Source organism: Cardiocondyla obscurior, linkage group LG28 (genome assembly GCF_019399895.1).
Source record: "Cardiocondyla obscurior isolate alpha-2009 linkage group LG28, Cobs3.1, whole genome shotgun sequence".
Lineage (NCBI taxonomy): Eukaryota > Metazoa > Arthropoda > Insecta > Hymenoptera > Formicidae > Cardiocondyla > Cardiocondyla obscurior.
In genome coordinates, this window is record NC_091891.1 from 531877 (window position 1) to 554139 (window position 22263).

Consider the following 22263-nt stretch of genomic DNA (forward strand, 5'->3'; position numbering starts at 1 on the left):
TGTCGAGGGGTTGGCCGCTCACCGAACTTTGTTTGTTTATCTCACTCTTTTACAATTCAACGTATTATAAAAGAATTTATATTTACATCAAATACTATGTCAAATATGAACTTTAATGTATATCATAAATCTGTAACTGGAGAATACGTTGTGGTATTTATCAATTATTCAATAATTTGTACGTTACTTAATTTACATTTAAAAAATTAATATAATTAATGTCAGAATATATAGTATATAAATTACATTAAAGGAACGAGAAACGTTTAAAGTACTATTAAGATATGTTAAACAATTTTCTTCAACGTAGAAAAAGTAAAAGTAAATAACGCGCGCAAAGCGCTTTGTAATATCCAGTCTTTATAAAAGAAAAAAAGAACAAGTATAGATTAAAAACAATTAATATAAAGGTAATAGCTATTTCAAGACTTTATCTTTATTTACAAATGTAATTATTATGATTTCGCTTGTGCTTTATACAGATGGCGAGGGTAAAGATATACGAGAATGGAAAAAAAAATCTTAAAAAATAAAAATTAAAATGTAGATAATAAGATACTTGTGGAAAAATGTATAATGGAAGAAAAACATTAGAGAGGATAAAATTCGCTGACGCGCGATAATATTATACTTACTGCTTGCAAATTAATGAACACTTTCAATAAAATTACTTTCCCTAGACTTCCTCCATCATTTTTGTTTTTATTTTACAGCTTCACGTATCGCATGAAATTATCTTTGTTACTGCTCTTTACTTTTACACAGGCGGTGCTTGCGTGTGCTGCAAACAGCCCTCGACATTCTCCGGCCAGTCACAAACATTCTCATTAGGATTAAACACCAAATTCACAGGACAGGGCATATGATGTTTGCGTTCACCCTCGCACATATAATACATCGTACAATCATTTTTGTCCGCGTGATAAGATATGTGATTGTCTTCTTCGTCACACGACACTTCGTTTGCTGCAAAATTATGTTTTACAATCAATTCTTTAATTATTCCTGTGGCCTACTCTTTATCTTTTATAAATTTTAATAATTTCAGATAAAATTTGATGTTCTCTTTATAATATTCTTCTCACGAGCACATAATAAAAAATATTATGTTCTTTTTATAAAACATTTTCTATATCGATTTACTTACGATCTTTAGTGGTGTATTTTCCATTTCTCAAGGTGCTTTCATAAGGACCGTCATATTCCAGCTTGACTTTATAGCTTTGCAACTCTTTCTTCATTGCTTTGATCAATGGATACTTTCCTGCTCCGCAAGATCCTCTGAAATCATCCATGTCGACTGACCAGATCATTACACCTCCAAAGCCTTCTTCTTTTAGCCAAGTCATCTGTAAATAAATATAATTTAGGCTTTGTAAAAGTATATGCATAAACATGGGATATGACGATTCATGTCTAAAAAAGCAATATTAAATTCTTGAGTAATATTCTTCAAATATATTTTTGTTTAAAAAAAAAGTGTGTGCGGGTATGTGTAATATATATACCTTGTTAATAAGACTTCTTTCGTCGTCAAATCCGACCCACTGATCATCTCTATAAGCAAATGGTACTTGTTGTTCACTATCCCATACCAGAGTCGTGTTGTCTTCGTTTAGGAAACTGCAAACCTATTTACGAAGTAAATCAATTTAGATTTTACTGAATAACGTAAGCAACATACAAATCTTTTAACCCTTTTAATAGAAAAATTCACTTTAACTATTTTATTTAAATAGATGAAAAATTATTGCACTTGAGTATTATGAAAAAACAGTTGCATACTTCATAATAAGACAGAAATCCGGATTCATTAGTAAAGTTTCCTGCAACTCCACCGCCAGACGCAGGTGCACCAATGTCGAATTTATCTTTATCGACTAGGGTAAAGGATCTACCATACGTTGGCATTCCGATCATTAACTTTTCTTTTGGTGCTCCTTGCTTTACCCATTCTCGTGCGCTGTAATCCTAAAAATAAAATATGAAACATTTCGTAACAACTAAAAAAAAAAAAAAGAAGAAAGAAAGATTAAAATTAGCATGCAAACACTTCTATTTACCACTGTCAATTTTTTTTGATAACTAGTAGCACTTTCCAAAGGATATAATGGACTGTTATGACCGACTTGTCTCTCCCATTGACCATGAAAGTCGTATGCCATCACGTTAATAAAATCTAGGTACTTGGATATTTCTGGGACATCGTATCTAAAAAGTAAAATAAGTTATCTAACATGCTGACGTTTTATATTATATAATATTTTATATTATAAGTGTTAAAAAGAAAAAACTAACTGTTAAAACTAACTTTAACATACATAAAAAATTATATTGTTTTGTATATATTGTTTTTATATTAATTTGTGATTTAATATAATAATAATAATATACGCGGTCGATCTCGCTATGCGTAAATCTGACGCGAGACGCTACCGCGTCTCTTGATATCTACCCTGCAGCAATAGCTTCAAAACTTGCAGGCACCGCGGCTGACAAGATTAATTTCGGTTGACCAGAACTCTTTGCTTCACCCTCGAAAGCTAGCCTGAGTTCCTTTAAAAGATTAACGTAAGCCGTTCGATCGTCAGCTCCTCTACAAGAAATATATTTTATATAATTATTCAAAATACTGATAAAATACACGAAATAAAGAAAATACCTCGGGTATTCCCAGTCAACATCTAGGCCGTCGAATTTATATTCTCGCAGAAAATCAATAGCTTCATAGACAAATTGATTCATCCGGAACGTATTACTGGTGAGTTCTTTGAAAGGCGTCGAGCCAAATGCCCATCCGCCAATCGCAAGTAAAATCTAATGATAACATTAAAATATTAATAATTGAGTCACTTTTTAATTAATTTTATTAAATAACAATTTCTGTATTTTTAGATTTAATTATCTATTTTTACTTAGAAATTTTAAAATGCCAAAATTTAAAAGAAGAACCGAAATCTTTATTTAAGATTATTTTTACAAAATAAAATTTTTAATACGCAATAATACGATAAAAATTTATTAAACTGTTAAAATTTAGTGAACAATACCTTAATATCTGAATTCTTATCGCGAAGCGCAATCAATCTCTTATACATTTCAGCGTCTTTGTCACTTCCTTCGGTAAGTAAATGATCCTTCAAAGTAGCGAACGCGTATACTACGTGAGTGCAAAGATTCGGATCAATGTCTTCCGGATTAAACCGTCCCATTCCTGGCCTCTTGTGCGACCAATTTGTCAGATAACAAATAGTTTGCGCTTCTCTCTCTGCAATTTATAAAAAACATTTTAATATTTAATTAATCTCTAATTGTAAATATTATCTCAACAGATATATTTCTTATATGTATAGTCTAAACTGTTTAAAAAATTAATACATTTTTATAGAAAAAATATTTAATTAAAATATAATAAAAATATAGTTTAATAATTTTAATAAAAAATTACCTTGAGTCGGAGTGTTAATAACAAGGGTAGACTTTTGAATTTTTTTTGATTTGTTGAGCACTTCCGAAACGGCAATCTTGTAAGGCTCCGGTTTCTTGACGATTGTTTCCGTGATAGTAGTAGCGACTGCCGTCCAATCGATGTCCTTGGCATTGGAACCTCGCGAAATACCCCGGAGTTCTTCTCTCATCGCTCCAATCAGAGGATACCGAACGTTTCCACCGCACACGGTGCCATTGAAATCGTCCATGTCGATTGTCCACACCATAGCACCTCCGTAACCCTTGCTCTTTAGCCAGTCCATTTTATTCCTAATGGATTTTTCGTCGTCAAAACCAACCCACTGATCGTTGTACACCAAATAAGGTACTTTCATCTCGTCATCCCATACGTAGCCGGCACCATTATGCAGCATTTCGCAGATCTGACATAAAAAAATAATTGTAATTTTACACGTAGCTTTATTAACTTGTTTTTGTATAAAATATATTGTATAAAAACATAGGATCTACCTCATAATATGCGAGAAAACCAGACTCCTTTGTGTATTCGCCTGCCTTTCCGCCACCGTTAGCTGGAGCGTGTACGCGGAAGTTCGAAGGGTTTGAAAGGGTAAAGGACCGGCCGTACGTAGGCATGCCTATAATAAGTTTTTCTTTCGGTGCACCCAGCTTGACCCACATGGTAGCTGCATTGTCAACGCTCAATTGTTTCTGCCACTCCGAATCTAATGACGAGGCGTACAACGGGGCGTTATGACCGGTTTCTCTTTCCCATTTCCCGTGGAAGTCGTAGGCCATGAGATTAATAAAGTCCAAATAGCTAAGTGAATAAATGTACATTTTCAGTCAAACATATATCACGATTCAGATACTCTAAATGTGTAACACTTAACATGTTAATTATTTTATTTTAAATTCATGAGTCAACTATAAAATAATTATTAAAAAAAAAGTTATTTGCACAATAATATCGTATTAAAAAAAAATAACATTAAATTTATATTTATTAATGTATTTCACATTTCTTTCTAAAGTTTTTCTTGTACCTGGCGACTGCTGGCACATCATATCCACTCTTAACATTGTCAGGTCCAACTGGTACCGCGGCGGTTAACAAAAGACGCGACTTCTTCTTCTCTTGTGCCTCTGCTTCGAAAGCCTCTCGCAATTCTACGAGAAAATAATAAATTAAAACGTAACGGACGTATATGATGTATGAACATGCACGAAGAGTGGAAATGTCAAGTGTTCCGTCGCACGTTGAACTCGAGTAATTCTTAAGTACGATAAAACAATAGGTAATAATCGTTTTATAGAGATTAATGTGCGTATCTGACATTTTCACTCTCGAGGATTTTACATTGTTATATTTTTCTTTTTCTCAATCAGGTCTTTACCCTTCAGCAGGAGAACGTAATTCTTTTTATCGTCTCCACCCTTCGGATATTCCCAGTCGATGTCAAGGCCATCAAAGTTTCTATCCCGTAAATATGGTATTGCACTGTAGATGAAGGTTTGTCGAGCATATCTCGTCGACGATACATCCTTGAACTTTTGCGTGCCGAAAGACCAACCGCCTGGGAGATAGGATGAAAGATAAAATTATATTTGCACTTGTTATTAACCTGAGTTGAGAAATTTTCCAAATTGCGATCATTTATTGCACGTAAATTTATTTACGCGCTGACCACGTATTCAATTATATGTATATATTAATAATTTACCTAATTTTCGAATAAATAATAGAAAATAATATGAGGCGACACTAAATAAACATACCAAGTGCGAGCAGAACTTTAAGAGACGGATTGGCTTTTTTAAGATTCACCACTTTATCATAGAGACCGACTTTGCCGTCCTTTGTCTCGTCGTTCGATTCGAAACTGGTTAATTTGTTCTTCTTTAGCCAGCCGAAGGCGAAAATAACGTGGGTGCAGAGGTCAGGTTGAATGTCCTCCGGCACGAACTTGCCGATCTTCGTTCGATACTGAGACCAATTGGTATAATAACATACAAGCTGTGGAGAAAGAAAATGGAGATCTGTAACTTTATTAATATAAAAAAAAATAATAATAAACCGATCAACGCAAAAATAAGGTATTTACGAAAACGATTTGGACGTACTCCCTGAAGGACAGATATGGGATTAGCTGCGACAAGTGACGACGGCGGCTGGCGTACGTGCTTCCCCCACTCTCGGCTGCCGAGCGTGGGGAGGGGTAAGAGACTGCGTTCTCCCTCAGTTTTCTGTGACCGGTGCTATATGTTACATCTACGTACGTGCGTTTCGTGTAAGATTCGACGCACACCACGCCAAGATCACGTACGCTAGCCGCCGTCGCAGCCCCACGAACTTAATTCCAGACGGTTGAGTGTATGTACATACGGTTCTGACATCTATCGACGTAAGTTCAAAGAGTGCTTTTTCACCTACCTTGTAATCGTTTGTCTTGCCAGGCTGAAGTTCGTTCTTTGTGTTCTTATTGCTAACCCGATTTCGCGTAACCTTGAACCTGTTGACACTGGCTGAGACCTCCTGGTCGTTTGAGATCGACGGGGCGGAAGTTGTCGGCCTCCGGAATCTTTTTCTCGCGCCTAACAACATAAACACAATCGCGATATAATTACGTAAAATCGCTCTGATTTTTTTCTACGGCAATTACGCAACGTATGCACGAATATGTGTTTCAACATTGCATAAGATTTCGCGCTTACACGCATACGGCACGAAACTTGGAAAGGCAGGTGCCTTTCACCCATTAGAATCAACTACTTTGGAACCGTTTTGCATGTGTGATGCAATATCGACGACGACAGAGCCCTTTTGCGCTTTTTAGGTATTGTATAATATAAACTTGTGTAATCGGAAGGCTACGTGTTCTCGCGCAGTTAAATACACTTGTCTGATCGCCATCTGCACTTGCAGACAGATTGCTGCTTTAGCGTTTGGCTGATGAAAAAATTTATACAATCCAAAGTTTGGTCAAGAAATTAGCTATGTCGTGGAAAATTAAATAAAGTAAAAGGACATTACGTTACATTATTAATCAATTATTAATAACCTATCTGTGCTGAATCATTTTAATCGCCCCGATTCTTGCTTCGAAAGTGTAAACTAGTGCGATTTCCAAACCGATTATTACGAAAGTAAACGGTGAGAATTAATGATTGCAGAAGTCGTCGAGTACCTTCGGCGTGTTGAAGGAGACCCAGAAGCAATACTGCGAAGCAGACGAGCAGCAACCTCCAGGTAGTTCTGTTGGTTGACATCTGGAAAGAAAGCAGAGACTGGGACAATGCAACAGAAATAGGTAAGTGCAATGAGAGTTTGATTAATTTATTGCTAGTAAACGTTTGCTCGAGTTGAAGTAAATCACTTCCAATTGAGAAACTCAGGCTGAAAACTTGATACAAAATTAATCAACCTTACGTAGTTAAATCTAGAGTTATGGCTTCTTCTGTATTTAGATGAACAATAAGTTTGTCTAGAAACTTGTCTTTTTATAATGATGAAATTGCAGACTTAATTCAGCTTAAGATTTTATTGGCAAACGTTGGTGAAAAAATTCAGACTTGCTAGACAAGAATTCTTTAACATATTCCTTTTACTTTGCCCGTTAACTTGAAAAACGTTTGCATAACTTAATATTTCTTTTCTCTGGCGTGGTGTAACTATTCATGCACGATGAGGTTAAAGACCTGAGGTATAGTTCTCTGCTAATTAGTCCGCGTAATATTATTCACAACGACGTCGTGATTGTCGAGAAGAAAAATTCAAAATACTGTACCACTACTTGTTAATATTTGCGATGCCTAATAAGTAAACGGCGAGAATCGTTGACGGTTTTGACAATCAATTACTAGGTAATCGTTAATTGTTGTACAATAGCGACAATAAGAACCGCGAGTATTTTCATTAAAGTGTTCTTCAACGTATCGCTGATCGAATAGGGGGTGGGAGTCTAATAAACTCATCTTAAATTCATTTCTCTCGCGAATAATTTGAGATTACAACAAAATTAGAGCACTTGGAATTAAGCGATACAAGAGCGAAAATATATTTCACACTTTCGTACTTTTTTTTTATAGCGGTAAAATTTAATTTACAATTTTACATTCAGACATATCATAAATGCAGTTTGTTGAATAAGGACGAATTAAAATGTCCACATGATTTACAAGCATATTTCAAACGTAGGATTCTTGAAACGTGTGAGAAATTATGTCCACAATGTTGATGCAACGATGAAACTTGAGTTCCAGTGACATATTCATTAAGAAATGATTCAACACTAAGTAGTTTTCATTGGCATCCAAGAAATGCGAAAGTAATTTGCGGTTTAAGTAATCTATTGCTGAGCGAACGGTTGTACTCGAAGAGCTTGGGTGAATAAAAAAATAGCTAAGCGAACATAGTCAGCAGCGAGAAACTCAGTAAAATAATTATGCGCAAATGTATCTTATCGAAAATTATTTCTACTTGAAATTCGCGGAGAGGAGATTACAATTTTTCAATTCTCTGGCTGTACGTTACGTGGAATAGATTATCTTTATGACTCGGAACAACTCGTACCATTTTTATCGCGAACAAAAGTTGGTAAATGATAGGAAAAGATCTCTGCATTGATATTCAACGTTATGCGGCTTGCTTATCTTGCATTTTAGATAAAATACTAAGAACTTAAAGACGCGTTGGAGTGAATAATTATCCCCAATGCATCCACATCGAAACAATGTACCGATCCGTTCGCACGCGAATCGCGTTTTCACTCCCGGCTTGCGTGAGATCACGATGGAAGTCACGCTTCATCGCGTTTTTTCGCAGGATAGATCCACGGTGGGATAAAATACCACGCAGCTCGTCGTCCTCGCTCGTATTAATTATTATTGCAAACGGTAAGAAAGTTGGCGGACCGAGCCGATCCTTTTTTTTTTTCGAGGCCATGGCCGACCGGGGCCTTTGCAACGAGCAAATTTTTTTTTTTTTTCAACGGCATCCGCACGGCTCCGTATTACTTCAACGGCATCCGCGAACCTGGAAAGTTCTTAACCTCGTGAACCCCTCTCGTCAGAGGACCGCAAAGATCGAATATCATTGCGCGAGACCCGCGACTTAATGATATTCAGCGTGAAGCCCGCCGGTCCCGCTTTTATATCGGACCGAGCCGCTGGTTCCGATATGCCGAGACGAAGTGAAACTTCTCTTTCCTGCGTTCCGCGGCGATGCGATTTGTCGAGAGTGATTTCGTTCGGCAGTCTTGACGGCGACACTTTTGTGCCTCGCTAATATCACTTAAAGTTTCCATTTGCCGCGTCAAATTTAGCAGCTCGATTTAATCTAAGCGAAATACAATATTTTTTGCAGACTATAAGAGATCGTCATCTCCGCGAAATACTTGCAGGTTTTTTAATTTACACCTTGCGACCGTCGATGATGAAGAGAAAATGCAATTATGCCTTTAATCTTTCTGTTCCAATTTCACTTTGCATCAAGGTTCACGTTGTACGAACAGAACTGAATTATCAAATCCCCAGCATCATATTATTATTAATATTACTTTACAAACGGCTTTTTAACTTTTTCCACATTACTAGAAATAATTAATGAAATTCAAAATTTCATAATTCTTAAAAATAAAATATCGCTGTCTGTACCTATACAAGTCTACGCACAATGTGGCAAGTGCATTAAAATGACGTTCTCGACAAGTATTGTAAAGAAAAAACAAAAGAAATTTTTTTTTTACCGCTTCTCCTGATTTGTAAGAAAAAAAAAGAGAAATAACGTTTGAATCAGCCTGAGATTTTCAAATTTAAGTGACTTAAGCCAAGTATCTTAAGGCCATCGCCAGCTGCAACTCTCTCGTTGCATCGTCTTGTCGTTTGCGTTGCGTCGTCGTTGATGGCTTGGCTTGGCTCGGCTCGGCGCGGCTGTGCACGTCCGTTCGCGTGGAGAGAGCGAGAGATTTCTATGCCGGACTTTTAGAACGAGCGGCTCCTATTGCCACGGTGCACGACTCCCTCGTGTTATATAGCCAGCCAAGTATCCGTGACTTGGCAGGATGATAATTTCCAACGTTCCCCTTACTGGTCTATCCGCGTGCGCGCGTTTGCCGTACACCGGCGGATGCAAGGCAATCTAACGTAAATCTTAAGGGATATATACCCGAGATGTTTAAATCGCTGTATCGGGTTTCTACGACCTTCTTCTCGGGAGAAGAACGGGACAACGCGAGCGCAAAGCTCGCGAGAATCATGCTGGATTCGTTGTAAAGCGGAAATGCATTTTTAAATTCTCTTTTCCAATCGGTTTTTTTTTTTCTTTCGCGATAAAACACTTTGCGGTTACTTTTATGTAGAAAAATTAATAGCTGTTGAAGGGATCCAATTAATATTGAGTTAATGAAATATGAGCGAACAAAGTTGAGCCTGATTCGAAAGACCTAAGGCTTCAATGTCATTTCGTCACGCATGATCTGGTTCCTCAATCTTTTTAACAATCTAATAAAAGACGAAATAAGTAATTGCAAAATTACAAAATAAACAAATTGATATTTTTCCGTCTGCCAAAAATATATTTTTTTAAAGTAACACATATTTTTCTAACTATTAAGTAAAATTAGAATTTCATGTGTATATAGACTGTGCTGTAATAAATACGTAGAAATAATCTTTATAATTGTTTGCGATTATAAAGCAAAGACGACAAAAAAATCAAAGTAAAATAAACTTTCGTGTCTACGAAGAAGAGTTAAATTATTATCGTCGAGAATTAACATCAGGTTTCAATTCCCGCTATTTTGCCGATTAGCATCTGAAATTGTAGTGAAAACCGGCGAAGCCTGGCATTACCTACATCTCCAATCGTCCTCATTTTATTTAGTTTTGTTTCAAGATTCGACGCTTCAATCGTCGCTAGGCAGGATGTTGATTGATTTTTGCGACAGATTCTAGATCAGGGAGATCGTTCATCCGTGAAAATTTCACTGACGTTTCTTTACTTCCATACGCGACTTTACGTACGCAGTTTGGGATTTTCGAAAGTTATCCGTCATAAAGATATGGCCCGTCTAATTGTTGATTCACCGCCAACAAGAGAAATCGATTCTCAGCGTCGCCTATTAAGAGGGAAATGCAATTACAGGGACGATTATGCACCGCGGTTAGTCACAATGCGCGTTTTCCCTTTTGCTCGTCTCGTGGATGACAACTTGCGCATCGCCATCTCGATTTTCCCCTATCTCGGGGTTCTCGATGTCATTTACATTTTTATTACACCATTTACCCTACAGTATTTGTGTAATTTTGATTAAATAATAAAGAATAGGATATCTTCCACAATTAATAATTATAACTTGCAATCCAACGCCAGCTTCTCGTTTATCATTATGCTGTTATTAAACACGTAATGTTATATTTTATTCCCATGATAAGAATTAAATTAATCTATCAGATAAAGCAGCAAATGATAAATGAAAATTTGGCGTGTGACTCATGGATTGTAGGTATAGTGGCGAAGGCGGAGTACCGTTGAGATGCAACGAAACCATTTCTACCGGTTTGTGCTGTGGCTGTGCTAGGCTTTCTTTTGGACCGTGCGCCATGCTACCTTGTTACATTTACCTGGTTTACACTCGAACGCTCTCATTCACTTAGCTTCGGCATACAAGACTTTGCCCTTAACCGTACCGTGCTGTCGCGCGACGTTTTAATTCTTAAAAACAATCGCTTCTTCTATTGTCTCTTAACTTTGATACAAATTTTATTTTAATTTATTATTATAATCTTTAATTTAATATAAAATTTATTTTTGTATTACGTGCGGAATTTATGTGCGGAGAGTTAAATATATATGTGTCATTTTCTTAGGTCAATACAGTTTCTACGTTTTAATTTAAATATTCTTCAATATTGCACATTTTATATAATGCTAATAGCAAATTTCTCTCGTAATAGCGGCTTTCTGTTATATCTTAATATTATTTTTCCGTGGCGTCAAGCTTTCTTATTTCTGCTCGAATTCCGGAACGTTTTCAACACATTCTTTATTGAATTACTGTCGTCAACCTCTCGCGCAGAATAGAAATAATTCCACCGCACAAGTATGAGCGCAGCTATTAATACAATCGCTTTATTAGCGATAGGGTAAATTCAAGTAATTTTATCTATGTGACTGCTTTTGTTTCAACTACTAACTTTTTTTTATATATTTTTATGTATCTATGTTTCATTACAAATTCACTTGCCATAACGTACCTCTTACCTGCATTTAATTACATTTTAATAAGGCCTACATTTTCAGCAAGGCCTATATTTCCTTTTATGGAGATATACTTCTTTATAGGTCATAAATGCAAAAAAAAAAAAAATTAAAATTATAAACTTTCATACTTATGTGATCCTTTTACACATCCCTCGTATTTCTTGCTCATTTTCTACTTTCGAGCGTTCCCACTTGCTATCGAATTCCTATATCTCAAAGTGCATTCCACATCGAAATACTCTTGCATAGGACGGACACTCGCTCTTTGATCTTTTTCAGTTCAATCGAGTGGTTTTTTTAAACTAACTTCCAGAAACTATCTTATAAAAATCTTGATGCAAATAAGCCCGTTGTAATTTCAATCTGTTTATCTTGTAGAATGTAGGTCTGCGAAGATGACACAGTTATAGCTGCGCGATGGCAAAAATCGAGCGAAAGCTTATATTCATTCGATGCATAAAGCTAAAACACGATTTTCAACTGGCGCGTTTCTTCTTACCGGTTGTAAATAATTTTTTTGTTGCCAACATTCAGCTAGTCTGGGAAACTTTCTAGCCGGCGACTACATGCCTAACTCGGTAGAAATCAAAGTCATGCAAAATTATTCCTCACGCACGCATCGTTTCAGGATCGCCACATCAATATTCAAATATTGACATTTTTGTAAAATTATTTATTTAATTTAGCAGAGCTCATTTAATTTAGCATAATTTTTATCAACGTAATTCAATAATTTTTTAACATCTTGTTAGAATAATTCCCGTTTTTCGTTGTATTTGAAAGAACAACCTGCGATTCCGCGACGTTCTAGATAAAAGAGATTATTTTTCTTTAATCTTCTCAAGGTTTTCAACTTTTTCTGAGAGAGAAAAAAAGATTACGTTTCTGCATTATGTATATTTTTCTTTACAAAGGATTCTCTGTCCTCGCTCTGCATTTTACGATCCATGCCAGCATGCAAATCACGGAATTTCTTATGTAGATTTCCCAGAGTCTTTATGTTCACATAACATCGATAATACCTACAGTTTTACCGATGAGCAAAAAGTGTCGTTACGTATCCGCGAAAATGTAACGGGTTAAAAAAATTAATCTCGCGTGTCGGCGGCAAGTAATATAAGGGTCTGATCGCGAAGAGAATGGCGAAGGTTCGCGACGATTAAATGTAAATCGCCGCCTGATTCGTCGCGATGACAGAACGGCGAGCTGCTGTTGATGGTGTTTTACAATCGCGCGGAGCAATAATTCTCGTCGCGCCAGACCGATTATGAAAACTTGAAAGGCGAGGCTCTCCCGCTACCCGCCACTACAGCGCGTACATATCCGACGCATTAACAGTAATTTGCGCGTTGCACGCTGATGTAATAATTACTGGAAGTGCCGTACATAAGAATGGTACTCCAACAATACTCTTCTTCTTGCTCGTCGTGACTTTAGAACGTTCACCTTCATTTTTCATCTCGACAATGACACGCGATTCATATAATTACAACTAATTGCAGCCTCTGCTTACAGATTTGTCTTTATTAGCACTTGACCTAAAAACTTGAACAGGGAAAAATAAAATTGTTAATTAACTTTGTTAAGTATCGTACATCGATACCGCTTTAGCAGTTGCGCAGACACGTTGTATTTTCTAGCATCAGCAATCTGTTAAAATTTTTTTAAGTAATCCACAGCAATTGCGTGCACGAGAAATAACAAATATTGTAGTAGCAAGTAAATACTGTGTGTGTGTGTGTGTGTGTCATACAAAATAATATTATATACGATCAAATTATAGCGATGCTATAAACGTTTAGCATCATGCAAGGTATCGATTCGCAAAGTTTCTCACAGCTGCGACATGGGCATTTTCAACGTACGTTTCGCAGCGATAAACTGAGTTTTTATTACGTCCGCATCGATGCACGATCGTCCGTTTTTCCACATGGTTTCCTCATTCCCTGGTTTACTACTTATCCTATCGTGTAATTAAAACTCGAGGATCACCGTGCAATCGCATCAGCGTAATGCGACCGATAATACTACGTCTGTTCGGCGCAACAATATAAATTACGGACACGCGTTAAACTTTTTACACTCATAAAAGAAGGGAATCGCGCTCATTAACAGCCAATTAACGTTTAACCCTCAGTTTCAGGTGAAAGTACTGACGGTGAAAAAAAAGAAACTATCTATTATTCGTCTAATCATTTCCGTTAGTTCATACGTTCAATGGTTACGCCGAACTTTCCCAAAGTATAATCTATATTCTTAACGTTTCTCACGGTTCAACAATTTGTTTCTCGGTTTTTTTCCACAAACTTTCCAATTAAATGGTATTTCGCTGATATGCTAAAATCTCAAAGCACTTAAACGCTCATAATTTATAACGACGCCAAGTTCTTTATCGTATAATAAAATATAACACCCCACTTACAAATATTTCAGAGATATATTCATTATCTCTGTTAAAAAAAAAATATCAGTGTTACGGTGTCACGCATCAATTAACTAATTAATCGATTTTATTGTTGGCATTTATTAAATTATATTTTTTTTTGTTTTTTTGTTTCAGATCAACGCAGCTGCATTCAATGCTGTCAACAAGTGTCGTTACCGCCGATATTATTAATTATACGAACCGCCGTCGGTTCGTCGGTCGTTCCGCGAGTTTCGTATAGTATTCGGGCGGATCTTTTTGAAATACGACTTTCTTTTAAACGCGAGTGCCGAACATGAAACGCGCATAAAATCACGGTCGGGGTGTTCGCGAGTGACTTGTGCGCGGGAGGATGGCTCGTCACGTCCCATCTGAGAGGAGGAGGAGGAGGCCCAGGAAGGGTATCCTGCATCGGCGGAGCAACTTTTAAGTAAGTATAAATATTTTAAATAAAATCTTTATAAAAAAAAATTTGTTTATCCTTTTTTTTAATAATTTTATTAATTGATACCCTGGCATGTCTAAATTAATATTTTCTTTTTTATGTTACAGTCACCGGCAGAATTATACAACTCCGCTGAAGCTCGTGCAGATTGGTAAGTCGCATGACTTTATTTTTGTAGTTTATAGTATGGGTCCCTTAAAAAATAACGCGCGTATAATTTCTTCTAGTTAGAATAATAAAGCTCATAAAATAAAATAAAATAAAATAATAATTTAATTAATTAAGTGAACGTAAACAGAAATGTAAAATAAATTATTAACGCTACATTGGGGTACGATCTTCATCGCGATAGCACATTGCAGTTCGTTCCTATAATAATTCACATACGATTTTGCCGCATTTTTAATTCGTTAGCAAAACTTTTTTAATCGCTCACTCGTGGTCCATTATTACACACGTTATTGGAATAAAAATACATTGCTTCGCAATGTATACAATATTAGTGTAATTCTCCGCTTATCAGTTAAAGATCGATCTTCCTTTCTCATCTCACGATGTTTGCCCATAGTACGATTGCAATTCTATCTCTCGCGATTCGAAACACCGGGCTATTCTTATTTTTCTCATGAATAAAGCGCACGCTTTGTTCCGACGTGCATTAAATACTTAAAAAAAAAAAGAAAAAAATATTTTAGGTTCCTGGGAGAGTTCTACGAAGTTTTGCAATAAACTAAATATTTAAAATATATTTAATAGGTTTTATAATTGAGAAATTCAACTAATAGATAAATTTCTGTGTCATCTAATATCGATTTGCAATAAATAGTTAAATAATTTTAAAAATTAATAAAAAATATACGTCCCACGTAGGTTTCGTCTAATTATGTCTAGCGGTATCTCTTGATTTCTATTTATGTTTACGTGACAAACGTACGTCACATAACAGAAATATAGATATTCCATGCGCGAAGTTTACGGTGCGTTGCCGTGAGAATAATAAAGAAAACAACGCCTTGCAAAGGCGCGGTACATTGAGCAACCTAAAAAAACAGCACGTAGCGACGAATTTCACTTTCCAAGTTAATTAACCTTGAATGACGTATGAGATATCAATCTACGTATGGTACTTTCGTAAGAAAATTCATTCGACTATGTACAATTTCTTCTTTTTCACAAATCAAGTAAGAATACGTTTGCGTGCGAACGAAATATTTCTCAAGCGACTTCTTCTTCGTATTATCTGATCGACTCGAGTCAATCGATATCTTTATGCAGATAAGAATTTACATGTCGAGTCGGCGGCAAGAATATTCTGACGATTTCCTGTTTCGATATAATTGGCGATCGGTTCTCAACGCCAAAAAACCAGGATCGCAATCAGTTGCTATCCTTCAGAATTCAGATGTATGTATGTATGTATGCATGCAGTTGCTAAAATCATATGAAAAGAAAAAGACTGTCTCCCCCGCGCGCTTTAAAGCGATAATTCCGTTCGCCATCCTTGAACACTCGGACCTAGGCAGCTTTGTTACCACGAATATCCCGGTTTCAGAATCGCGACGACGGTAATCCTACACAATACTCGTTGTGCTAGAACTTACATAAAAGCAACCTGTTCGGCACGTCGGCGCCCGGACGTGTTTTAACCTGGCGACAACCCGGTACCGTGCAAAAAAATTCCGCTCTTGTCGAGGCAGACTCGCCAATGGTAGCCAATTCACCGCGTGTGTCTCTAGCGATGAGATCGAAACTTTCGCCGGGGCTCGAAATAAAGGCGTTTCGTAAAAAGTTACGTCGACCAATAAACGCAGCAGCTCGATCTTCGCCGATTATTACGCATTTGCAATCACTTTATATATATATATATATATAAATAGTTGATTCCTTTAATTGTACGGCGATGTAAACGGAGCCATAAATTGTAGACGTGGGCGCTAAATACTTCCGACTTATGGTACTACTTGGCGTTCACTCTTTATTACTAATTATCTAGTATCTGGTAGTTGGAAGCGGAATAGATTTGCTTAAAAATTGCAAGCCGACGTCGGCTTGTCAACGCGAGCACCTCTCGACGCGTGAGTATCGATTCGTTTTCAGGCTACGTACGTTTTCACCTGACTTCCGCCGGAGGGGCTTTCGGTGGTCGCGCGCTTATGAAACCCACTCTGGTTTCCTGCTACGGGACATATTGCTGATTTGTAGAAGACAGTTTATCGACTTCCTACCTCTTTTCCTACTTAACGGCAATCCGTCACGAGAATCGTCACGACTCGCCAACGACGAAATTAATTTTCACAGCCGCGTGTAATTATTGTATGTTTATTAGCGCGTGGTTTGCAATTTAGGAATCCTGAATATAATTGATTACTTCTCGAAACGTATCCAACCTAATTAGGCGTAAAATAATATTTTGCCGTTTAATAAAACCTTTATTGCTATAATTTTAATTAATTTTATTTCACATCGATAAAACAAAACTCACGCGTTGCTTTTTAAGACAAATTATTAATCTATTTTCAATGATTTTCTTTATACGCCTAATGCGCGCGCGTTAATAAGAAGGTAAAGAGGATTTTATTTTCTTTAGCCAAAGATATAAGCGTATGTAGGTTACGTTGGAAAGCAGCAGACTTGAACGTCGCAGACTGCGTAATTGAACCACCGTTTCCACGCAGTTTTATGTCTTTCCTCTCGTCGTAGATATTATTGTTCTACTTGTCACTGGAATTCCTTACCTTGTAAGAGACTTTTATATAAATCCTTTCCACCACTTCTTGTATAAGAAATTCATCTGTGCCTCGTATACGTGAAAAGATTCGAGACGATTTTTTAATAATCAGGACGTCGGTGTAATAACGAAGGAGGGAATGTTATAAAACCCGATTCTCAGAAATTTCACCGACGGATATAACAGAAAAAAAAAATGCGAGTATTTCTTTCTCTTTCTTTACCGTTATTCCGGCTGGTCACGATTAGCGTCATTCATTAATAATTCAATCTGTTGCATTCCGCGATCGCAACGGAATTACAACTCTTAAATCGTAGATGTTCCTCTGGTACGAAAAAAAAAAAAACGGGCGGGTCTCTTGACAAATTATTCTACGACTTTGTCACGATCTTGTGAATAAAAAGTCTTTTTAGAAAAAAATCGCCTGAAGAAGCAACAGTTTCGTTTATCATTAGCCGTGTCACGCGTCGTATGATATGTTTCAAGGCGTGGCAGGATGAGGTAGAAAGTTGCAATTTATATGACAGATCTGTAATAACTCGAATAGTTTACTTAATATTTCTGCAATTTAACATTGGCATCGCAACAGAATTTATTGGCATTAATTAAAAAGTTATTCTTAAAAGTGCCAAGTATTACAATAATTATACCATAATTATACAAGTCATTTTTCGCATGTGGAAAGAAAGTATCGAGTAAATTACACGATTTCAGATTGAAAACGATGAGAGACGAAAAATGAATCAATTTCCTTTTTTTTTTTTTTTCTTTAGCAACGCGCGAACAGGTGCATTCCGTTAATGTAACACGTCCAGCAAAATTACGACGAGGTGTATCCGTACTTTTTATTCCGTACGTTCATTCGCATATATCCGTACCAAGAGAGTTCGCCCACGCGCGAAGGTGTCACGAGATCGCTCAGAGATTTCGATCCCGCTGTTTAGCAAGGATTTATATTATTACATAAAAAAAAAAAAGTGCGCCGACGTCGTCGAGGTCGTCGCACGACGAAAGTGAGAGGACTCGCAGGTATAACCCGGAAGGGCGGAACAAGTTCCCAATTCTCTATCAAAAATCCCGACTGGGGGTATCCGTGTTAATAATTATTATATCCCGGGATATGTTTAACGAGTATTATTATGTTTTCAATTGCGATAATCACCTTAGTAAAATAGACTAATAATAGATAAAACTTTACGACACGAGCATTCGCCAATTTTAATTTTGTCGTTTAGATTAAGCGTCGGGGATTTTAATACACTTCACGGCGCGAAATTGATCTACCAAATCGGTACTCTGGGAAACGATCTCCCGCAGCCGATTTAATTTTATACACGTAACGAACTTTTTTTTTAAGACCGGTTCCATGGCGGTCTCGTATAAATCCACACGTGACGTAATAATTCCACCGCGAGAAGATCAGACGGTTTGGAAACGTAACTGCGTGGAAAAGATAAGCGTGTCAGACGCGAGGTATGCGGCTGCGAATATCTCTTCCGTGCGCGAGAGAACAATTTCGATAGTCCCGCTATTGAATGCGATAAGCTGGAGAGCGAAACTGGAGCAGATCGCTCTTTCTTTCCCCGATAAAAATTTCCGACGGATCTGGGTCTGGTCGAGATTAATTCGCCATCCACAAAAATTAACTTTAAAATCGGTATACAAATCAAGTTTACGTTTAAAGAATTTATAACAGCGTAATGCTTCAATTGTTAGATTTTTAGTTATTATTACGATGGTAAAAATACATTTAGATATGACAATTTGTTGACAGCAAATTTATATAATCTCGTGATTGTACTCACCATAACTGCTCCAATTCCTCAAAACAGCAACAACAATAACGATCCGTAATACGTAGCACCGCGTAAAGGCAGAGAACCGACGGAAAATCCTTTGGATAGTATCTTGTTAATGGACAAACGGTGCAGAGAGAAAATTCAATAACTCGATAAAATTGCCGGCAGGTCGGAGAGAGAAAAAGAGAGAGAGAGAAACGAAAAAAAAAAAGAAAAAATCTCGATTATTGATACGGATCAATGATCGAGAATCCGCCGCCGCATGATCGAGGAACTGTCACTGACAGCAGTTCGAGAAACACTGACTGGAGTAGCGAACAGGCCTACTGTCATTCTTTCTCTCGCTCACTTGCTTTCTTTTGTTTTCCCTCTCTCTAGTGGTATTGCTCCGTCGATCTCTCTCTTTCTCTTCCTCCCTCCACCCCCCCCTCTCTCTCTCTCTCTCTCTCTTTCTCTCTCTTTTTGCCAACCTCCCTCTTCTTCCTTGAAACGTGAGTACACTCTCTCTTCCTTGCACACTCGATAGATTTTTGCTGCACACCTCTAGACGGTGGCGGCGATGGCGACAAAGATATCACATCTATACGGCAAAAGTAACGATAAGGTTTACAATAAAAACGTTGTCACATATTGACTCTTTTGACGTGACTGCCTTTCATTTTACGTGTAGCGAGTAGCGAGTGAAATTGGTTGAAATAAAAATTGGCGCAGGTAAAGGCCTCTTAAGAAAGTATATTTAACGTTTTATCTAATATTAATGAACTTATTAATTTATTAAACGATAACGAACAAAGAAATTTTAGCATATACAATTGCGTAATCGTTGATTAAGCCACATAATAACGGGAATGCATAAGAATCTATATCAAATATATATTTAAATTAATTGTATCGCAATATAATTTTAGTTAAAAAGAACGTCTGATATTTACGTGGGGGCTCGAAATTACGATATTAATCGGTGAGAAAGCAGAACGACAAATGATGGATAATGCGATAAGAAGTCGATGAACTTGGTCGCTATATGACACAAATGCATTTTAATATAAAGCATAACGAGTGCATAATACAACTGGTATACACGTAATCGATCGGTTAAATGTTGCAACACTTGCAGTATACCATAATTGGGGAAATGCTCCAGCAATTTGTCGACGGCGATCCTGTGATTACTGTATATAACGGTTGCTCACGATGAAAAAGGATCCATATGGCGTAGCATTTACCAGCGTAAATAATCTAAAATCGGTTTAGATGCTAGTGACGGGGACTCGAAACACGTCAGGTCATTTTAAATATTATATAAAAGTCTCAATCTATTTTAAATATTGTTCGATTATTTGCAATATCCGTAGTATCTGTAATACTTGTATATTTTATTTTGATACGTCTTATTTTATCAGTTACATAAAAATACGTGAAATAAATTGCCTAGGGTATATAACAAAACGTTTAAGTTTTTTTTTTAATTACAATGCACAAACAAATGAATCGCATAAGGAAGAAAGCAGCTACGTTTAATGAGCTTCCGTGAAGGGTATAATTCTTGATTCCTGATCAGCTTTGATCGTATCGCTCTAATTATTTATTCCAAAGAATCAGGGTAATTAAGATTCAAGTTTGAGACTTTCGCTGAGAAAAGAAGCCTAGAGCGCAGCTAATTACTTCCAGAGCACATTTTTTTCGGAATGCCATCTTTCAAAGACGCTCCGCGGACGCGACTTTCGCAAGTAAACGATTCGTTGTATCGAATTGTAATAATTTTTAGATATATTTCGAGACTTTAAACGCAAATGGCGCACCTAATGCGTCCGCGGCTCTTCTTTCAAGAGCTAGCGCGTGCGATTTATACCGAAACCCTTCAAGCATATATTGAATTTAATTGTAAACGCTGCTCACGATGATAACGAACGCAGGCTTCCTGACGTTAAATTATTTTGCAAATTAATCGTACATAATGATCGCCAGGAAGGCAACGCGAGTCAGAGAGATTCTAATTCGCGTCGCTAACTGTCACGGAGGCACACGCCGTCTGTCCATTCATACATTAGTTCTCGTCGTTTGTTTAAGAGGCGAAAGCGGCTCTCGCGATTCTTCCCTCAGATTTTGCTCGTTTTTCATTTTCTTTATTTCGCCCCTTTGCTACTTACGTTTGCGTATAAATTTTAACACTCGGCGCGTATAAAAATATCCTCGCCGTTCCTTTCTCTCCGCCGTCAGGTGATCCTAACGATCCGTAAATATATGCATAATTAACGTTATAGAGAAATATAAATTGCTCGGACAGCGCTCGCTCGCGCGCGGTGCAATTTGTCGAAAAGGTCGTTAACCCCTTTTTCCCTCCCACTCGCGGTTTATAATATAAACGCGATTATCGCGGGTTTCGAAAATTACCTCTCCGCAAGAAGGGGTTTGTTTGTTATATCTCTTCCACGTTCCCTTCCGGAATTACCCAACACGCTCGTGACTGAAAACCCCTGATTTTCAAGTACCTGACGCGATTGCGGCGCGCAACAAATTGAAGGCTTCTTCTATCGTTTAAATGAGATTTTATATAAGGTAATTTTCGATAAATTTTTTTAATGGTCAAACGCACTCGAGCAAAACCGCGCGAGAACGTATCAAGTACCGTCTCTAAAGAGCATAACTCTCTGAACGTGGTTTTGTTCGTGGTTTCGCGTTCACCTAGCTCTCACTCGCGTTACCAGGTTTTGCGTCGTGTAAAATAAAAACAGCTAAAACAATTTGTTTAATATTAATTTAAATATTATATTATATTACGAAATTGGAATCGACAAATCCCTAACTACGCTGCAAATCTAAAAAAAAAAACAGCTTTGAAATTCAAAGAAAATTCTTTAAAAAAAAACATCTTGAATTTATTAAATCACTTTAAATCAATTTTATTTTCGCCATGTTATCGTCACATTTAATATTTCATACACATAAGAATTATATGCAAAATTTTCAAGATTTCTACACATAACGATACATGTGATTTGTATATAAATTTTTTCAAAAGTTTGCAACATTTTTAGCAAAGTGAATTATTGACGCCCTTCTTACGCCAGTATTGTCGGGAGGATATTTAAAACGTCAGTTTTGGATAGGAAATTGTTGAGGTAAAACGAAAACAGGCAGTGGTAATTAAGA

At 36.9% G+C, this 22263-nt stretch overlaps 1 protein-coding gene and 1 long non-coding RNA gene across 2 annotated transcripts; one reads left to right on the forward strand and one right to left on the reverse strand.

Annotated features, from left to right (window-relative positions):
* Positions 1-682: 682 nt before the first annotated feature.
* Cht7 (chitinase 7) lies at positions 683-19703 on the reverse strand. The gene is made up of 16 exons (XM_070673493.1): positions 19117-19703; positions 6639-6720; positions 5885-6045; positions 5230-5467; positions 4848-5027; positions 4497-4620; positions 3961-4270; positions 3449-3872; positions 3051-3268; positions 2663-2817; positions 2456-2596; positions 2064-2211; positions 1786-1971; positions 1509-1631; positions 1148-1349; positions 683-966 (listed from the first exon to the last, which is right to left on the reverse strand). The coding sequence occupies exons 1-16, from the start codon at positions 19117-19119 to the stop codon at positions 758-760; spliced, it is 2904 nt and encodes a 967-aa protein (XP_070529594.1). The 5' UTR covers positions 19120-19703; the 3' UTR covers positions 683-757.
* LOC139112460 (uncharacterized) lies at positions 6039-17657 on the forward strand. The gene is made up of 4 exons (XR_011547387.1): positions 6039-6287; positions 6625-6761; positions 14274-14568; positions 14691-17657. It is a non-coding gene; the product is annotated as an uncharacterized lncRNA (long non-coding RNA).
* Positions 19704-22263: the final 2560 nt, after the last annotated feature.